Raw genomic sequence first — 17,519 nt, forward strand, 5'->3', positions numbered from 1 at the left:
CTCCTAACACTACTAAATTTATTTATATAAATGATCTAATATCATGTTTCTTGAAGAGTTTATATTTAACTTAATTTCACATTAAAATGAGATTTATATTTTATATTTTAATTATATACATTCCATAAAAAAAAAAACTTTAGATTTGTGTTATATAACCCATGAAATTTTAAATGTTTTGCACAAAAAGAATAGATATTAGTTGTAGGCTTAATTAGTAATTTAATTATCATACATGTTATTTTGATTTATTTTTGTCGTCTTATTATTATTATTATTATATTCAATTTAGTTTTCCAATACTTTTTAAAATGTTCAATTTGATTTATTTTTTATTTTTTATTCAATTTAGTCTTATTTTTTTTTAAATAATTTAATTTTGATTCGAGAACAAATTAATAATTAAATTTAATTACAACTCATTTATATATATTAAAATAATATAAATTTAATTACTAAGTCTCAATTCAAAAAGGATAAAATTAGATATTCAAATAAAAAAGGAGTAAATTGAATAAAAAATTAAAAAATTAAAAAACTAAATTAAAAAAAAATAATAAAAAAATTAAAAGGAACTTGAACAACAAAGAATTAAAAGATTGAATCAATAATTAAGCCATAGGTTTAAGATTTACTAGACAACTACTAATTTTTGGGAAAAAATTTAAAACTAGTATATATATCGAAGCACTTTTAATATGAAACTTTATTATTTCATTTTAATATGAAACTTACACTCATATTTATATTATTTCAGATAGGACTTTGATTGTCTGTGTATGAAGAAAAAACCTTATAGAGGTTAAACTTCCTTTCATAATCTCTACGTCTTGAAAAATTAATCTCACGACTTTCATTGATGAGGATATTTTTCTTCAGAAAAAATGAAAAGTGAAGAACTTAGAAAGGCATTTCTCTTTCCATACAACTCAACTTAATTACCATTCCAACTTATCAAAGTACTTCAATTACATTAATCCACAAATCTGAGCCTATTTATGTTCTACTCTATCTAACTACTTTAGTCTTGCTACTACTTTGATTGTCTCCTTTTCTGACTTCAAAACTAGCCATTTGGTTAAAGTTTATCAGACAGATAAGATTCTTGAACAAGGATGCAATCCACCTATTTGTAAATATTCAATCATCATCAGTATAATATTCCACCTGATTTTCCCATTTTGAATTCTTAAGAAGTGGAGCAGAATCATAGAACCCAACATTCTTGTCTCCAATGCTGAGTGGACTGTTGCAGGTGAGCAAAATTTTCAGAACTTCCTTCATGGAAGGTCTACTAGCTGGCAGTGTTGCAGTGCACATGACCCCAAGTTTGAAGATGTTGCAGATTTCATCCATGTAACAAGCTTCCTTAATTTCTTTGTCCAAAATATCTTCTACATCTGTCCCTACCTGAATGTGGCGCCACGCCCACTCTGCCAGAGATGAGTACTCATCTCCATGATTAGCTTCTTTTCCGGTTGTCAGTTCCAATAGGACTACTCCAAAGCTATACACATCTATCTTCTCATTGACCCTTGTTGTTTGAGCATATTCTGCAATTCATGCATGAACAAAAATTTAGACCGAGTGGAACAATAGATTCAACAAACAATCAATTTTGCTAAGATAGACTCTAACACATGATTCTGATACCATGTTAAAAAATAGACTTTAAGTAATACATTTGTAACTTGTTTTTACCTGGAGCAATATAGCCAAATGTGCCGGCCACAGCTGACATGGTTGCAAGTTCTTCTGGCTTCATCAACATCATGGCTAGACCAAAATCAGCAACTTTGGCATTGAATTTAGAGTCCAATAGAATGTTACTTGTTTTCACATCGCGATGAACAACAGGTGGCAAGCAGTCATGATGCATATAGCACAAACCTTGTGCAGCTCCAATGGCTATATGTAATCTCTTTGGCCAATCAAGGACTGAACCTGGAGCTGTTTGCTTACTTTTGTTGTGCAGCCATCTATCAAGGCTAAGGTTTTCAAGGTACTCGTAGACAAGGAGAAGAGAATCCTCTTTGGAAACACAGCATAGCAACTTCACAATGTTGTTATGACGAATATTGCTCAGAATTTCAACTTCCGCAAGAAATGAACTCACAAGCTTCTCCTCTAACTTTCTGTTACTGCGGATCTTCTTCACTGCAACATAGTTTGAATCACCAACAGCGACACGATATACTGCACCATACCCACCACAGCCAATAATATTGTGTTCTGACATTGAGGACACAATGTTTCCTTTTGTGAAACTGAGCCTTTGAAAGGAAGTGAGCTTCCATGACCTTTTCAGTTCCTGCTTTCTTTTTCTGTAAACTCTGATCATCAAAAACAATGACAACAAAGCCAGAAAGGAAGCTGCTACCACCAGGCTTAAGATTATAACATGAGTTTCAGATCTTCTATCAATTCCAACCCTTTGAGGCCTGGAATTGCACAAGATAAGGTTTAGTACTGCAGTGTCAGCACAGAGACCAGGATTGTTCAAAAAGCTGCTGGCATACACAAGATTTTCAAATTCACTTGGAATCCTTCCTACCAAATTATTGGAGGACAAATTCATATTTGTGAGTCTTGTAAGAGCCAGTTGATGTGGAATTTGACCAGATATTCTGTTCTCTGATAAATCCAAAATATTAAGAGCAGGTAACTGAGCAATTGCAAGAGGGATTTCTCCAGAGAGTTGATTGTGGCTCAAATTTAGATTTATCAAGGACTTCCATGAGATTATATCTGAAGGAAGTGGTCCTGTGAACTGGTTATGATCAAGCAGAAGAGTTGTTAATTGAGGAAGAGATGTTAGCTCCGGTGGAATACTACCATTGAAGAGGTTGTTACTGGCATTGAATGACACAATATTCTTCCAGGAAGAAGACACTCCATGTGGAATTCTACCAGAAAACTGATTGTAACTTATGCCTATGTCTGAAAGATTCTCAGCCAATCTTTCCGGAAGCTGACCAGTGAACTTGTTTTCGTTTATTTTAATGGTTGATAAACTCAAAGATGTCCATAGACCACTAGGAATGTTGCCAGAAAGTTCATTGTTTTCAATCCTCAGATATCGCAGGCTATTGCAACTTCCTAGAGATTCTGGCAAAACCCCACTTAGGTTATTGTCGTAAGCAGTTAAACCATCTAACCTTCCATGGTAGCACAAGTTCTGTGGCAAACTTCCTGTGAAACTATTAGATGCAACCTGAAAAGTTTCAAGCTTTGAGATCCGACCGAAATCTGGTGGAAGAGTGCCTGATAAATTGTTGACAAAAACAAGAAATTCTATCAAAGCTGGTAGACGACCAATGCTTTCTGGTACCTTCCCTGATAATTGGTTCGTAGCCAAAGACAAGAATATTAACTTGCTGAGCTTTCCCAAATCATCTGGTATTTTCCCACTAAGATTATTGTCTGAAAGATCAATTTCTGTCAAGTTGAATGCTTCAACCACTCCAGGCATGTCCCCAGAGAGGCTGTTCTTGTAAATATATAGAACGCTAAGATTTTTCAGCATAAACAAACCTTTGGGAATTTCTCCACTCAAACCATTTTGTGACAAATCCAATACCTCCAACGCCACCATGTTTCCAATGGTTTCGGGGATTTCCCCTACCAAGTTGGATCCATGCATATCAAAGCTCTTCAATTTGTTCAACTGGGTCAAGCTTGATGGAAACTTTGAGGGAGGGAGCATGTGGTTTGAGAACAGATACAACAACTCAAGGTTGGACAAGTTCCCAATTTCAGCCGGGAAAGTACCATTGAAAAGACACTGATGAAGTTGAAGGTTTCTTAGCTCCTTCAAGTTCCCTATGCTGGCTGGGATATCACCAGAGAAGTTGTTGCCACCAAGGTTAAGAAAACGCAGGCCAGCCAAGTGATGAATGTCTTCAGGAATCTCACCAACAAAGAGGTTCTGTGAGAGGTCAAGGTACTCAAGCTTGGAGCAGTTGTAGAGAGATTTAGGGAACTCCCCAGGAAGGTAATTCAACTGAAAATCTACATGTGTGAGGTTTTTGAGGTCACATAGGAAAGGTGGCAGTTTTTGAGTGATGTTGGTGTTGTACATGGTCAGTGAAGTGACTGAGCCATTGATGCATGTGATCTCTGGCCAAGTGCAATGTGAGGAGTTTGATGGGATCCAGTGATGGAGGAATGGTGGATTTTGCAGGTATTGTTTTATCTTCAATAGGACAGCATGCTCTTCATCATACAGCAAAGAGTGAGACTCAGAGTTTGCAAAGATCAGAAAGAGGAAGGAGAGAAGAGGGAGGATTGGCATTTTGACACATGATGAGGTAAATTTGTTCATCTTGTTTTATGAATTGTTTCTAGATCTCTCATTCATGGTGCCATTCAATGATGAAGTGATAATGTATGAGAATCAATTACTTTTCTTATTGGTAACAACCACACCCACTCACACAGAGTATGACTGACAAGTTGAACAATGATTGACTTCGTAGCTTGCTTTCAAACTTGGCATGCCCATTTACCTATTCTGCATAATGCCAATTTTATGTGGGTCAGCTCAGAGACCACAGGTTGAACACTTTTTGTTAAGATATTACAGTAATAGCATCTCTATGTGCCACATAAATTAGTAAAGGTAACTTTTATTTTTAGTATTCTTCCAGAGTTATGAGGGTTCTTTTACCAGTATAGTCTGACATGATTATCAGATAACATTCTCTCCTAAATATGCAGTTAAATATTCCATATAAAAAATCTCTGTGAATCCCTACAATTTGATGGATCTATAAAGGAGAATTCACCAGAGAGACACAAAGCCAATAAAACTTGAACTCAAACACAAAGCCAATAAAACTTGAACTCAATCACATTAGAGATTGATATCACTTTCAGATCAAAATCTTAAGTGATTAGGTTTACGGGTCTTCTAGATATGGTGTTCAACTTTCTCATTTCTATCTAGTGTCGGACTTAAGTTTACACTTGAATTTTCAAAAATATATGATACAGAAGAGATTACTCCCTTTAATGAATTTCAGCACATTGAAGAGTTGGTATACAGAAGTATTTAAGATTCACCCAGAGAATAATAGAATAATGGGGCCACTAAAACATATTAAAGTAGTAGTTATTATGTGACCAATATTATATGTACTAGACTTCACGTTATGGTTTCCAACCTGGAGATGTTTTCTTTACTCTGAATCTACGTGTTTCAAGGCTTTTAGTAGGTTTGATCCTCTTTTTTACTATAACTAAGGGCCAACTAATTCAATTATTTAGAATAGTTTGCGTCAATCATCACAAAACTTTGACCTCGATTCACGTGTGAATGTGAACACAGACCAAGAGACAGCCACAGTTTTAAAATCCATGTACAAGCCCACGATGCATTGCCGCAATTTATGAAGTATTTTTGAACCTTATCACATCAACTTCGTATTCTTTTTTTCTTTCTTTCCCTTTTCATCAGCACCACAAATACTTTACACTTTTGAATAGTCAATGAAAAGATATGTGAACATAGAAGTATGCAAAAGCCTTCTAGAAAGCACACTGATATTGACTATTCCTGTGATGCTCCTTTCTTTAGCATATTATTTTCACAATTTTGTCCATTTGATATTATAGATTAAGTATTTTAGTTTTCTTATCTTGGTTTCCAAATAGAATATAATTAGAATGTCAGTATAAATATTTTTTATCACTAACATCAAATCATATACTGAGATATATAACAAATTTGTCAAATTTGTCTATCTTTTATAGTAGTTATTCCCAAAATCATATCTTAAATGCTTTTTAGTTAGCTATGAGCATAAAAATCTTCAATAGTTGAACTGGGCATAAAAATTTATTCTTGGTGATATCAATCAGGTCATAACCCTGTGACTTTCTGCTTTCATCAAATTAAAATGGGTATCTATGGAAAAACCAAATCCAAGCAATAACAGGTTCCTTTTTACAGAAGAAATTTGGGAGAATAATTTGAGTATCAAGTACTAATATTGAAATTATGTATTTTTTTACATAAACTACAGAAAAAAACTTGGAAAATGACACAAAATTTTCTTTGGGAGAAACTGTGATCCCAAAAAATATTAAGGACTAGAGATAAGTTACAAAGTACTTGAGAGATTCTCTTAATTGGAATCCTTGTACCAAGTCACCATTCCTGAGGATTTATCTCACATACCAAAAAGAAGTACTTTAAATTTTGTCACTTTTCATGCATTCTGCAGTATTGATGTTCTAATTCTTCAATTCTGTGGCTGTGTTTCACTGAAGTCAATTCTGAATTGGTAATAATCTCCATGGATTTTCAGTTGGTTATTTTCACTCAGATAAGGAATCTTCGAGTAATACGAATTTGAGGAGAAATTTCTAAGCTCCAACTTCAACATGACACCTATCTAGCTAGCTAGCTATCATTATCAATATCCAACTTGTGCTCTCTTCTTGAATTTTTAAGAAAGGGAACATCATCATCACAGTGGCTAATATTACTCTCTCCCTTAGAAAATGATTCCTCACAAGAAAGCAAAACTTGTAGAACCTCTTTCATGGATGGTCTAGTAGAAGGAAGTGTTGCAGTGCACATAACACCTAGTTTGAAAACCTTACACATTTCACCTAAGTAACTGGATTCCATGACTTCTTTGTCTAGCAGCTCTTCTATGTTGCTTCCTAATTGATGGTGCCGCCACGCCCACTCTGCAAGAGATGAGTGCTCATCACCATAATTAGCTTCTTTACCAGTTGTAAGTTCCAATAGGATTACCCCAAAGCTGAAGACATCAATCTTTTCACTGACTCTAGTTGTTTGTATATACTCTGCAATTCAAGTGTTTCAAAAACCATTCATGTTAACTCAACCAAGCAATATATTCATGGACAAAACATAGATATAGTATTCAAGATACAATTGTTGTTTTTGAGTATATAATCTTCATAACTAAAGTTAGCAATGATTTGATAAGAAATGGACTTAAGCCTAACTCAACCCCACAAAACCAACTTGTAAGGTAAGATTTACACCCACATATATACTATAAATTGACTTTATCTGTAATCGGTGTAAGACTTCCAACATGATTACTGATAAAATGTTAGTTTTGATTAGAGAATGGCATAAATAGTACTCATGTTAGTGTATCAAAGTGTTGTGCTATGTTTTACTTTGAAGGAAACTAAATTTTGGCATGTCATTCACCTGGAGCCATATAGCCAAATGATCCAATCACAGCTGACATGGTGGCAAGTTCCCCTGGTTTCATCAAGATCCTGGCCAGACCAAAATCAGCAACTTTTGCATTGAATTGATCATCCAAAAGAATGTTGCTTGTTTTCACATCTCGATGAACAATAGGTGGTGAACAATCATGATGCATGTAGCTCAAACCCTGTGCAGTTCCAGTCGCTATATGCAATCTCTTTGGCCAATCAAGAACAACATGATGAACTGAACCTGAAACAGCTGATGATGATTTATTCTTCCTGTGCAACCACCTGTCCAGGCTGCGGTTTTCCACATACTCATACACAAGGAGCATAGAATCCTCTTTGGAGACACAACACATCAACTTCACAATGTTTCTGTGACGAATGCTGCTCAATATTTTAACTTCAGTGTGGAATGAGTCCTCAAGCTTCTTGTCTATCTTTTTGTTGTCCCAAATCTTCTTCACAGCAACATAGCCTAAATCATCAACTGCAGCACGGTACACTGCACCATAGCCACCACTGCCAATAATGTTATTTTCTGTGAGTGATGACACAATGTTTGATTCAGTGAAACTCAGCCTTTGGAAAGAAATAAGCTTCCATGACCTATCCAATCCACTCTTTCTTTTTCTGTAATATCTGATGCTCAAGAATAATGCCAACAGAGCCAGAAAACAGGCCACTACCACCAGACTTATGATCAAAGCAACAGACCAAGATGAGTCCTTGCTTTCACTTTCAGAGCTATAATTACAGGATCTGAGATTCAGTGCTGGGGTATCAGAACAAAGGCCAGAATTGTTCAAAAAGCTGGTTTCAAAAGCAGAATTTTCAAATGCACTTGGAACCCTCCCAGTCAAATAATTGGAGGAAAGATTGAGATTGGTGAGTCTGGTAGGAATAGAAGGAATTTGACCTGAGAACTGATTTTCTGACAGATCAAGCTGGTTGAGATTAGGTAAATGACCAATTGAATCAGGAATATGTCCAGAGAGTTGGTTTTGACGCAAATTCAGATTCCCAAGGGACTTCCATGATATTATATCTGAGGGAAGTGACCCTGTGAGCTGGTTCTGATCAAGCAATAGTGTTGTTAGCTTGGGAAGTGCTGTTAACTCTCTTGGAATACTCTCATTAAGGTTGTTCTTGCTGGCTATAAACACAACCACATTAGTCCATGCAGACACCCCAGTTGGAATCCTACCATAAAACTGATTGTAATCTATCTCCAACCGCGAAATACTCGAGGACAATCTCTCAGGAAGCTCACCAGTGAACTTATTATGACTCACCATGAAAGTTGACAAATTTAAAGTCCAAAGACCACTGGGAATGCTACCAGAAAACTCATTACTATAAATTTTCAGATCTGTCAGGCTACTACAATTACCAAGTGATTGTGGCAACTCCCCACTAAGATAATTCTCATAGGTAGTTAAGTTTTCCAAGTGAACATTATAGCACAAGTTCTCGGGTAGCTTTCCACTAAAACCATTATTTGAAATCAAAAAGGATCTAAGCATTGAGTTGCGGCCAAAATCAGGAGGAAGAGTACCTGATAAATTGTTGGAAAACACTTTAAAATCTATCAGAGATGGAAGAAGGCCAATGCTATGTGGTATCTCCCCTTGCAAGTTATTTATAGACAAAGCCAAACCAGTTAAATGTTGAAGCTTTCCAAAACCTTCTGGTATTTTTCCTGAGAGAGAATTCTGCGATAGGTCAATGATGGTCAAATTAAGTGCTTCAACCACATCAGGTATCACCCCAGAAAGATTATTTCTAGACAGAAAAATTATGTTCAGATTCTTCAGCATGAACAAACCCCCGGGAATTTCACCACTCAAATCGTTTTGCGATAGATCAAGTCTCTCCAAAGCCACCATGTTTCCAATGGTTTCAGGGATCTCCCCGACCAAGTTGCAATCAAACATGAAAAAATACTTCAACTTGTTCAACCGCATCCAGTTATCATGCAACCTCGAAGGAGGAAACATGGGGTTAGATGACAACTCCAAGAACTCAAGATTGGACAAGTTGCCAATCTCAGAGGGGGTGGTTCCATTGAATAGGCAGTTCTGAAGTTGAAGATTCGTGAGCTCCTTTAGATTTCCAATGGTAGAAGGAATGTCACCAGAGAAATTGGTGTAACCAAGGTTAAGAAACTGCAGATTCGATAAGTTGCCAATGTCACGAGGGATGCTGCCAACAAAGTTGTTCATAGCCAGGTCTAGGTGCTCCAACTTGGAGCAATTGAGGAGATGTATTGGGAACTCCCCAGGAATTAAATTGTTGTAGAAATCAACATGTGTGAGGTTTTTGAGGTCACATATGAAAGAGGGTATGGTTTGAATGATGCTGTTGTTGGACAATGTTAAGCCAGTGACAGAATCATCGTTGTTGCACGTTATCTCTGGCCAAGAACAGTGAGAGAAGTTTGATGAGGTCCAGTGACTGAGATATGAAGGGTTTTCAAGGTACTGCTTTATCCTCAGTAAGATTGCATGTTCTTGATCATGCAGCTGAGATTGAGACTCGGAGTTTGCATGAGTAAAAACCAGAAGTAAGATCACAAGAGACTGAAACAACAGTTTCAGATACGATGATGATAATGATGATGGGATGAACAGTTCCATCTTGGTGATTGAGTTTTTCAAGTTTGAAAAGAAAAGAAGCTAACTTGTTACAGATTTCATGGTGTGATGTTTGGTTTTTACATGCTGAAAAGTTGAGAATTGTTGGGTTCCTTCGAAACATGCCATTCAATTTTGGCGGGTCAGAAAGTCAAAGCCACAATGTATGGATAGAAAATAACCAGAAGTGGAACTGCGAAAAGTACAACTACTACAGAGAAAACAAAACAAAAACATCTATGTTTGAAAACTTCGGTCATGTGACGCAACAATAGCAGTTGAAGACCACCTTGTAACCATCGAGCCAATTTCAATTTTTCTCATGATGTCTATTTTTTTACGTTGAAGTCAAGTGGTTGAAGCTTAATATTGAATTTATGCGCATTTAAAAATTAGATAGATATAAAGTTTCCACATAATATAATTATATAAAAATTCTATTATATATAGAATTCTGCATTATTGATCACACAAATGCTAGCTGTACTATGTTGCTTCTGCATCATAACTTCTCCTCGTAGGATTCTTCGGCGAAAGATTCTTAAAAAAAGAAAGAAAAAGTGAAAGATAACATCTTTGAAGAAAATCTATCTAGCAGTAAATTTTTGCATCGATTAGGTTCTGATTCTCAATTAGAAGATACAGAGTTAAAAAAATTATGATAACTAATTACAGAAATTGTATATGCTAAACAAATATTGTTATTTTTCTAAGATATTGATAATATCTGATTGCAGATTTAGTTATACTATGTGTCATTGACGTTGACTTGATAATATAATTTTGAAATCGATAATTGAGGTGTGAGACTTTAAAAGTAAAAAAAAATGTGCTTTATTTTTTGTCTGACATGTTTGTTTTCATACTTAATTTTAAGCTCTTATTATTTATTTTAGAAATTAAAAATAAAAAGAGTTTAGTTTTTTCCATGTTACAAAAGTAATAATATGGACATTCAGCACCCACTGTAAATTTCCACTGAATTTTAATTTCCACTGAATTTTAATTTTCTATGCAATGAATTAGAATAATGGATAATTAATGGGTTGGTGAAAACATAAAAGAATCACTGGTCAAACATAAAACTAAATAAACTAACCAGAACTTTGAACTTAGAATTTTCTCCCACTCGTGTACCAAAGACTTTATGGAGGTGGAAATAAAAACTAAGGATTATTCTAAACTCATTTTCATTCTAAAAAATTAGCCATTCTTATCCAAACAAAAGATTAACGTTACTTTCGATCCAAACTTTTATAAAAATTAATCTATGGCTTTTTTTCTTATACCATATTCAATTTTTTTTACTTTTATCCGATATGGAATTTAGAATCACACTTATGTTCCAAACCGTTAAAAATCTAAGTATGAGTCTAAGTCTTACATTGGTTAGAAATGAGAAAGTAGAGCATTATATAAGGATAAAAACCCATAAACTCGTTGTCTTAAGGTTTTAGGTTGAGAGTCGTGTCAATATCTTATCTGATTGGACTCAAATCTCATTGGTATTGTATCTCCCTAGTGAAACCGCCTCTGTAAACCTAACACGAAGAGACTTCAACCCGACAAACACTTAGATGAAATTGCATTGCCTTTATTTTCTACTTTGTATACTTTTCTTTTCCAACAAAACTTTTTGTTTTCTAGTTTTATCCTTTGATTTAGGACGAAATTTCAATCACAGTTCATAAGAAAATGGATGAATCAAGTCTCAATCTGGATGCTGGCACCAGCATTCAGAAAATGATTGTTGCCTTCTTGCTAAGGGAACTGTGGAAGGAGCGAAAATGCCAAAAATTGACTTCAACTTCGCTTCCATTTCTTCAAATAGTACACTGAATAACGAATGCATGTCCACCATATAATTTAACCATTCAAATTATCCTCACAAAAATGATCAAAGTTTTGATTAATTTAATTTCACAATTTTAGGTATTGAAAGTTCAAGTTCATGATATATTAAATAGACAAGTTGGATATACATTAGTATTAAAATTGATTAAATATGACTGACTATATGTATTTTTGGATAGAACGATCATCGACTACAATAATTTTCTGGTTTATTTGAGTTTCATGTTTTGTTCATCGGTTTTCGGTTTTCTTAATACAAATAATTAATATAACAATTAATGCGAGATAAAAATTCTAACAGTTATATTTTTAATTTAATTTATAGTCTTTTTCATAGTTCGTGATTAGAATTGACCTAATCATAAAACAATATTTCTTTATCATAGTTAGTAATGTATTTATATTAATTGAATGATTAGTTATCTTGTAAACCGGCCCAAACAATACAATAGGTAATATTTATTTTTTTTAAATTAATACGATAAATCACTATTTTACATTTGTTTCATCCTTATCGTGTTGAAAATTAACAAAACACCCTTAATTTGTTTGGTATTTTAATTCTTATAAATAATTACAAATCTACTGGAGCAATGATCAAAGTATTATACTGTGCATGTAAAAGAAAGAAAAAAAAATTCCTTAAAGCAATGGAAGAAAACTTGACAATTTATCCATACAAATCCACAAACACTTCGCGGAAATTACTCCTATAGTGTTTACATTTTTTTTTTTCTTTTTTCTAGTTCTTTGTATTTTTCCAGCCACTGAAATTGATAAGAATGTCTAAATTTATTAAACCTTCTTCCTCATAGTATTTTATAATTTTTTATATTTCTTGATATTATTATATCATTTGTCTTATTTTAAGAGCAACTGAGTCAATTAATTAAAACGATAGAGAAATATTTAATTATATTTAAGCAAAAGAACAAAAAATCGTATTCCAGAAAAAAAATATAAATTTAAATTTGATGAAAAGAATATAATAAATCCAAATTCAAATCAACTAAATGTTTTTAAACATTTTTTTGTGCTATAAAGAACAAAGTCTCTAGTGCTTTTGGGTCGTCACAAAAATCCTTATAATTTTTGTTTTGTGACAAACGTCATATTTAAGAACTCTAATGAAATTTATTTCAATAATAAAAATCTATCATTTTTCATAACTTGCTCTTGTAAGTTCTATAGTAATTTTACATCTGTATACTTTATTAAAAAATCCACCGCCCTTAATTTATTTGTATTATTATAATTTTAAAACAATTAATACGTAAAAAATTGAAAGAATATCAAAATAATGCAACTTTATTTCATTCATGTCAATAAAATGAAACAAAAAAGTTACATCACATGTTGTTAGTGGAAAGATTAATTAGTTGTTGTTTTTTTATATTTTATATTATTTTTTATGGGAATGTTACTTGTTTGTTCTCCCTAAAATCAAGTTGAAATGAACATTTTGTTTTAATTTTAATTATGAATAAATTCAGATTAACTTTAATTAGAAAAAAAACATTTTGTTTGAAATGAACTAAATCATTATAAATAATCACTTTTACCTCAATCAAACTACTTTCACAATGTGCTTCCAAACAGAGTCTAAAAGGAAAATGGTTGACTTAAAGAAGACCACAAAGGACTTATGGTCAAACACTAAAGTCAACTTACAACTTTCATAGTGCTTTAGTGGTCAAGTCTTCCATTATGTTCAATTTAATGCTTCTTTTTTAGCAATAATTAAATATTTTAAGCCATTTCAAGCTTTTTATCATGTTACACTCAGTGCTTTACTGAGTAAAAAGGAGTAAGAGTGTGAATGGGTTAAGTTGTGTTTGAATAAAGCAAAATGGAAATGTGAACCAATTAAAAGTGGTTGTTGAGATTATTTTTGGTTTGATGTTTAAGTCATTTCAATGGCTTGGATCAAGCCATTATTAGGTTAAGCACTTAAAAGAGATATATGATGGAAAAATGGAAAAAATAATTGGAGAAACTAGATTTTGTAGAATTTAATTTTGCAGTGAAATAGGAAGTTTTTAAAAAAAATTGAAAAATTAATAAGATTTATAATATATATATATATATATATATATATATATTTTGCTTGATAATAATTAGGAAGATTTATTATATATAATAAGAGTCGTAATATATTTTTAGATTAAATATGTTTTTGGTTTCTCAAATTTTAGTGAATTTTGGAATTAGTTTCTTTTTGAAACTTTATACCAATTTAGTCATTTATTTTTAAAAATGTGTGGATTTAGTCATTTTTACTATATGTTGTTAAGTTTATTTGACATTTTAAACGTATTTTATGATAATATTTGAGTTAACATTTAAGCGAAAATGTGTAAACTATTATGAATTAATGATTTTCCATTGATTTGATACATTTACTCATATGATTCTTTACTCTTTATGGTAAATATTTGTATTAACACTAAGTTGATTTGTTTCCTTTATGGATTACATATTGTATCTATAAATAGGACTCTTCCTATCAATAATAATACACAAATGAGTTGCTCCCTATTCTCTATTCTCTATTGTTTCTTCTCTATTATCTATTATTCTCTCTATTATTCACTTTATTTCATAACACGTTATCAGCACGATGCTTCAACCAATTGAGGACTAGTGGAAGCTTTTTCTCTATAATTATCAGCGCGTCTAATACAAGCTCTTTCTAATCCTTTCTCAAATTATAATTTTACCTTATATTATTCTTTTCTTGTAGTTGAAGAACTATATCTTGCTTAACAAATTTACAACAAATGTAACATTAGATCGAGTATAATTAGCAAAATACATTAGTGTTTCTATGACACTAAGATATGGTGCTTCTAGACCAAGAAGATCTTCATCATTTTCTTGAGGTATAAGAAGAGTCTTTATCAACATCTAACGACCTCACAACTATTGGAGTGCATAATGGACATGACTTGTCCTCTTGTGATAAGAATTATTTAACTTTATCAATTTTCATCTCCGTCTTATTATTTTTATTTTTATTTTGACGGTGATTATTATTATTATTATTATTATCGTTAAATGGACAAGTCATGTCCATTATGTACTCCAATAGTTGTGAGGTCGTTAGATGTTGATAAAGACTCTTCTTAGACCTCAAGAAAATGATGAAGATCTTCTTGGTCTAGAAGCACCATATCTTTGTGTCATAGAAACACTAATGTATCTTGCTAATTATACTCGATCTAATGTTGCATTTGCTGTAAATTTGTTAAGCAAGATATAGTTCTTCAACTACAAGAAGAGAATGGTTTGGAGTAAAACATATACTTCGTTACTTTAAGGGTACTACAAATATGAGCTTATTCCATCCAAATGATTCAGATTCAGACCAATGGGTTATGGATATGCATGTTATTTTACATATTCTTACAATGTCACAATGGTTGATCACAAACAAGATGTTTGTTCACATGTGGTAGCACAATGGTTTCATGAAGGTATATGAAACAAACCATAGTAGCAACATCGTCTAATCATACAAAATTACGAGAAAAGTTGTGAATATGTTTGGTTAAGGTTTATAATTCAACATGTGCAAGAAACTTGTGACTATCCCCGAGAAAGATGGAATCAACAACCATATATGAAGACAATAGTGTATTGTTCAATTGAAAGGATGATATAGATATCCAAAAATTTATTCATGTGAAAATATGGCAGGTCATTTATGAAGTTTTTGCCAAGGAGAACTTTTGAGCAAATGATTCACAAGTTCGGACTCCGTCACCTTAATGATGTAAGTTTACATGAGGGGGAGAAATAGAAATGTGATGAACAATATTGTATTACATAATACAGAATGTTGTACTCTTTTTCCTTCACTAGTTTTTTTTTTATCCCAAAGGGCTTTTCCTATTAAGGTTTTAACGAGGCACATTCTTTTATCAATGGACACTCAAGGGGGAGTGTTATGAATTAATGATTGTCCATTGATTTGATACATTTACTCATATGTCATATGATTCTTTAATCTTTATGGTAAATATTTGTATTAACTAAGTTGATTTGTTTCCTTTATGGATTACATATTGTATCTATAGATAGGATTCTTCCTATCAATAATAATACACAAATGAGTTGCTCCCTATTCTCTATTGTTTCTTCTCTATTATCTATTATTCTCTCTATTATTCACTTTATTTCATAACATAAACAACTTAAATACTATCATGAAATGCGCTTGAAATATCATATAAACTTAACAAAATTTGGTTAAAAGGACAAAAGTCACACAATTTTATAGATGAAGGGGGACTAAAAACATATTTAATCCTATATTTTTCACTTATCAATATGAATGCTTATAAATAAATAGTCTTTTGATAAATTTAAATTATAAATCGTAATAATTTTGATTGAATTGATTAAAGATGAAAAAAAATGGAAGGGCTTTGATTTTTCCAATTTTCAGTATAAAACTAGCATATTATACAAATTAATGGTCTTTAATTTTTCGTTTAACAAAACTAGCATATTATACAAATTAAGGATAAACTAATAATTTGTTTCTATATGTAGACATATAACTTATTTTTATCTTTATATTTTTTAATAAGATTTTAATATTTGTGAAGCATAATCAATTTGGTCAGTTGTGTTAACTTTGTTTTGAAATGTCATGTCAAAATTTCTTCTATATTATAATTTATTTATTTTTTTTCTTTCTCCTTCTACCTCCCATTACATCCTACAAAATCACCACAAGATATGTTAATGATTATGACATTTTTCGTAATGTTAGGATTTTGAATTGTGAGAGTAAAAAATGGGTTTGAATTAGGGTTTCTCTACGAAGTTCATATTTGAAAGAAAAGTGAAGAAATGTGATAAGAGATGGAGTAAGGTGGAAGAAGGTAAACCAAGAAAAAATAGAGATAACCAGATTTTGACAATTACAAGCTTTTTTAAGCTAAATTTAACAAAAAAAAAAATTAAAAAAATAACTAAATGAACTCTATTTAATAATTATTATAATTTAATTAAATAAATAAAATATATATAAATCAAATTAGATTATTAATTTATAACATTAAATGCATTGAGATGTTTTTAATATTCATTTGTATGAAAAAAAAAATTGAATTAAGTTGGATAACAATTAATATGTTGAAAATTCCTAATTTTAATATATAAAAAGTGTAAGTTTTATTTTATTAATTAATTTTTTATTCAGTTAAAGGAGTTTAACTTTTAAAATAACACAGAATTATTTAAAATTATATTCTAAAAAAAATTATTGTTTGTCCAGTCTATCACATTATTATATTAAATTATCAAATTACTAGCAAACTATCTATAAATATCCAAAAAAAAGTGCAACTTTTGTTATAATAATAAAATTTACAGGAAAATGATATTAATTGAATAAAATTATTATTATTATTTTACAGTATAATTCTTTTATGTACTAAAAGTTTATAATAATTTATAATATATCAAAACTTACAATATTTTATAGACTTTCATGTCAAATTTATAAATTTCTCACTATCTTTCTTTGGATCAAACAATTTTGACTTTACATCTCTCAAACTTAATTATCAAAAGGGTTAGATATGTTATTACTTCCTTAACTTTCGGTAAATTTTGGAATTAGTCCATTTGAAATTTTGGACCAATTTAGTTCTTTATGTTTCAAAATATGTAGATTTAGTCCTTTTAATCAAAATTTGTTAGATTTATTTGATGTTTCGTACGCATTTCAGGATTGTATTTGAGTTGTTTATATTGTTTGACATATTTTTGCTTTAATGTTAAGTCAAACACTATTATGAAACGCGAGCT

The 17,519-nt window shown here is 31.8% G+C and overlaps 2 protein-coding genes across 2 annotated transcripts; both read right to left on the reverse strand.

The window, feature by feature from the left end:
• Positions 1-824: 824 nt before the first annotated feature.
• LOC114181851 (uncharacterized) lies at positions 825-4,456 on the reverse strand. Its single transcript, XM_028068458.2, has 2 exons — positions 1,702-4,456; positions 825-1,553 (listed from the first exon to the last, which is right to left on the reverse strand). Exons 1-2 carry the CDS (start codon positions 4,322-4,324, stop codon positions 1,141-1,143), a joined length of 3,036 nt encoding a protein of 1,011 aa, XP_027924259.1. The 5' UTR covers positions 4,325-4,456; the 3' UTR covers positions 825-1,140.
• A 1,503-nt stretch (positions 4,457-5,959) lies between these two features.
• Positions 5,960-9,957, reverse strand: LOC114180414 (uncharacterized). Its single transcript, XM_028066733.2, has 2 exons — positions 7,199-9,957; positions 5,960-6,819 (listed from the first exon to the last, which is right to left on the reverse strand). The coding sequence occupies exons 1-2, from the start codon at positions 9,843-9,845 to the stop codon at positions 6,407-6,409; spliced, it is 3,060 nt and encodes a 1,019-aa protein (XP_027922534.1). The 5' UTR covers positions 9,846-9,957; the 3' UTR covers positions 5,960-6,406.
• Between the last annotated feature and the right edge of the window lie 7,562 nt (positions 9,958-17,519).

The sequence above is a fragment of the Vigna unguiculata genome, chromosome 4 (assembly GCF_037176805.1).
Source record: "Vigna unguiculata cultivar grain cowpea cultivar isolate G323 ecotype 2 chromosome 4, ASM3717680v1, whole genome shotgun sequence".
In the NCBI taxonomy this organism is placed as follows: Eukaryota; Viridiplantae; Streptophyta; class Magnoliopsida; order Fabales; family Fabaceae; genus Vigna; species Vigna unguiculata.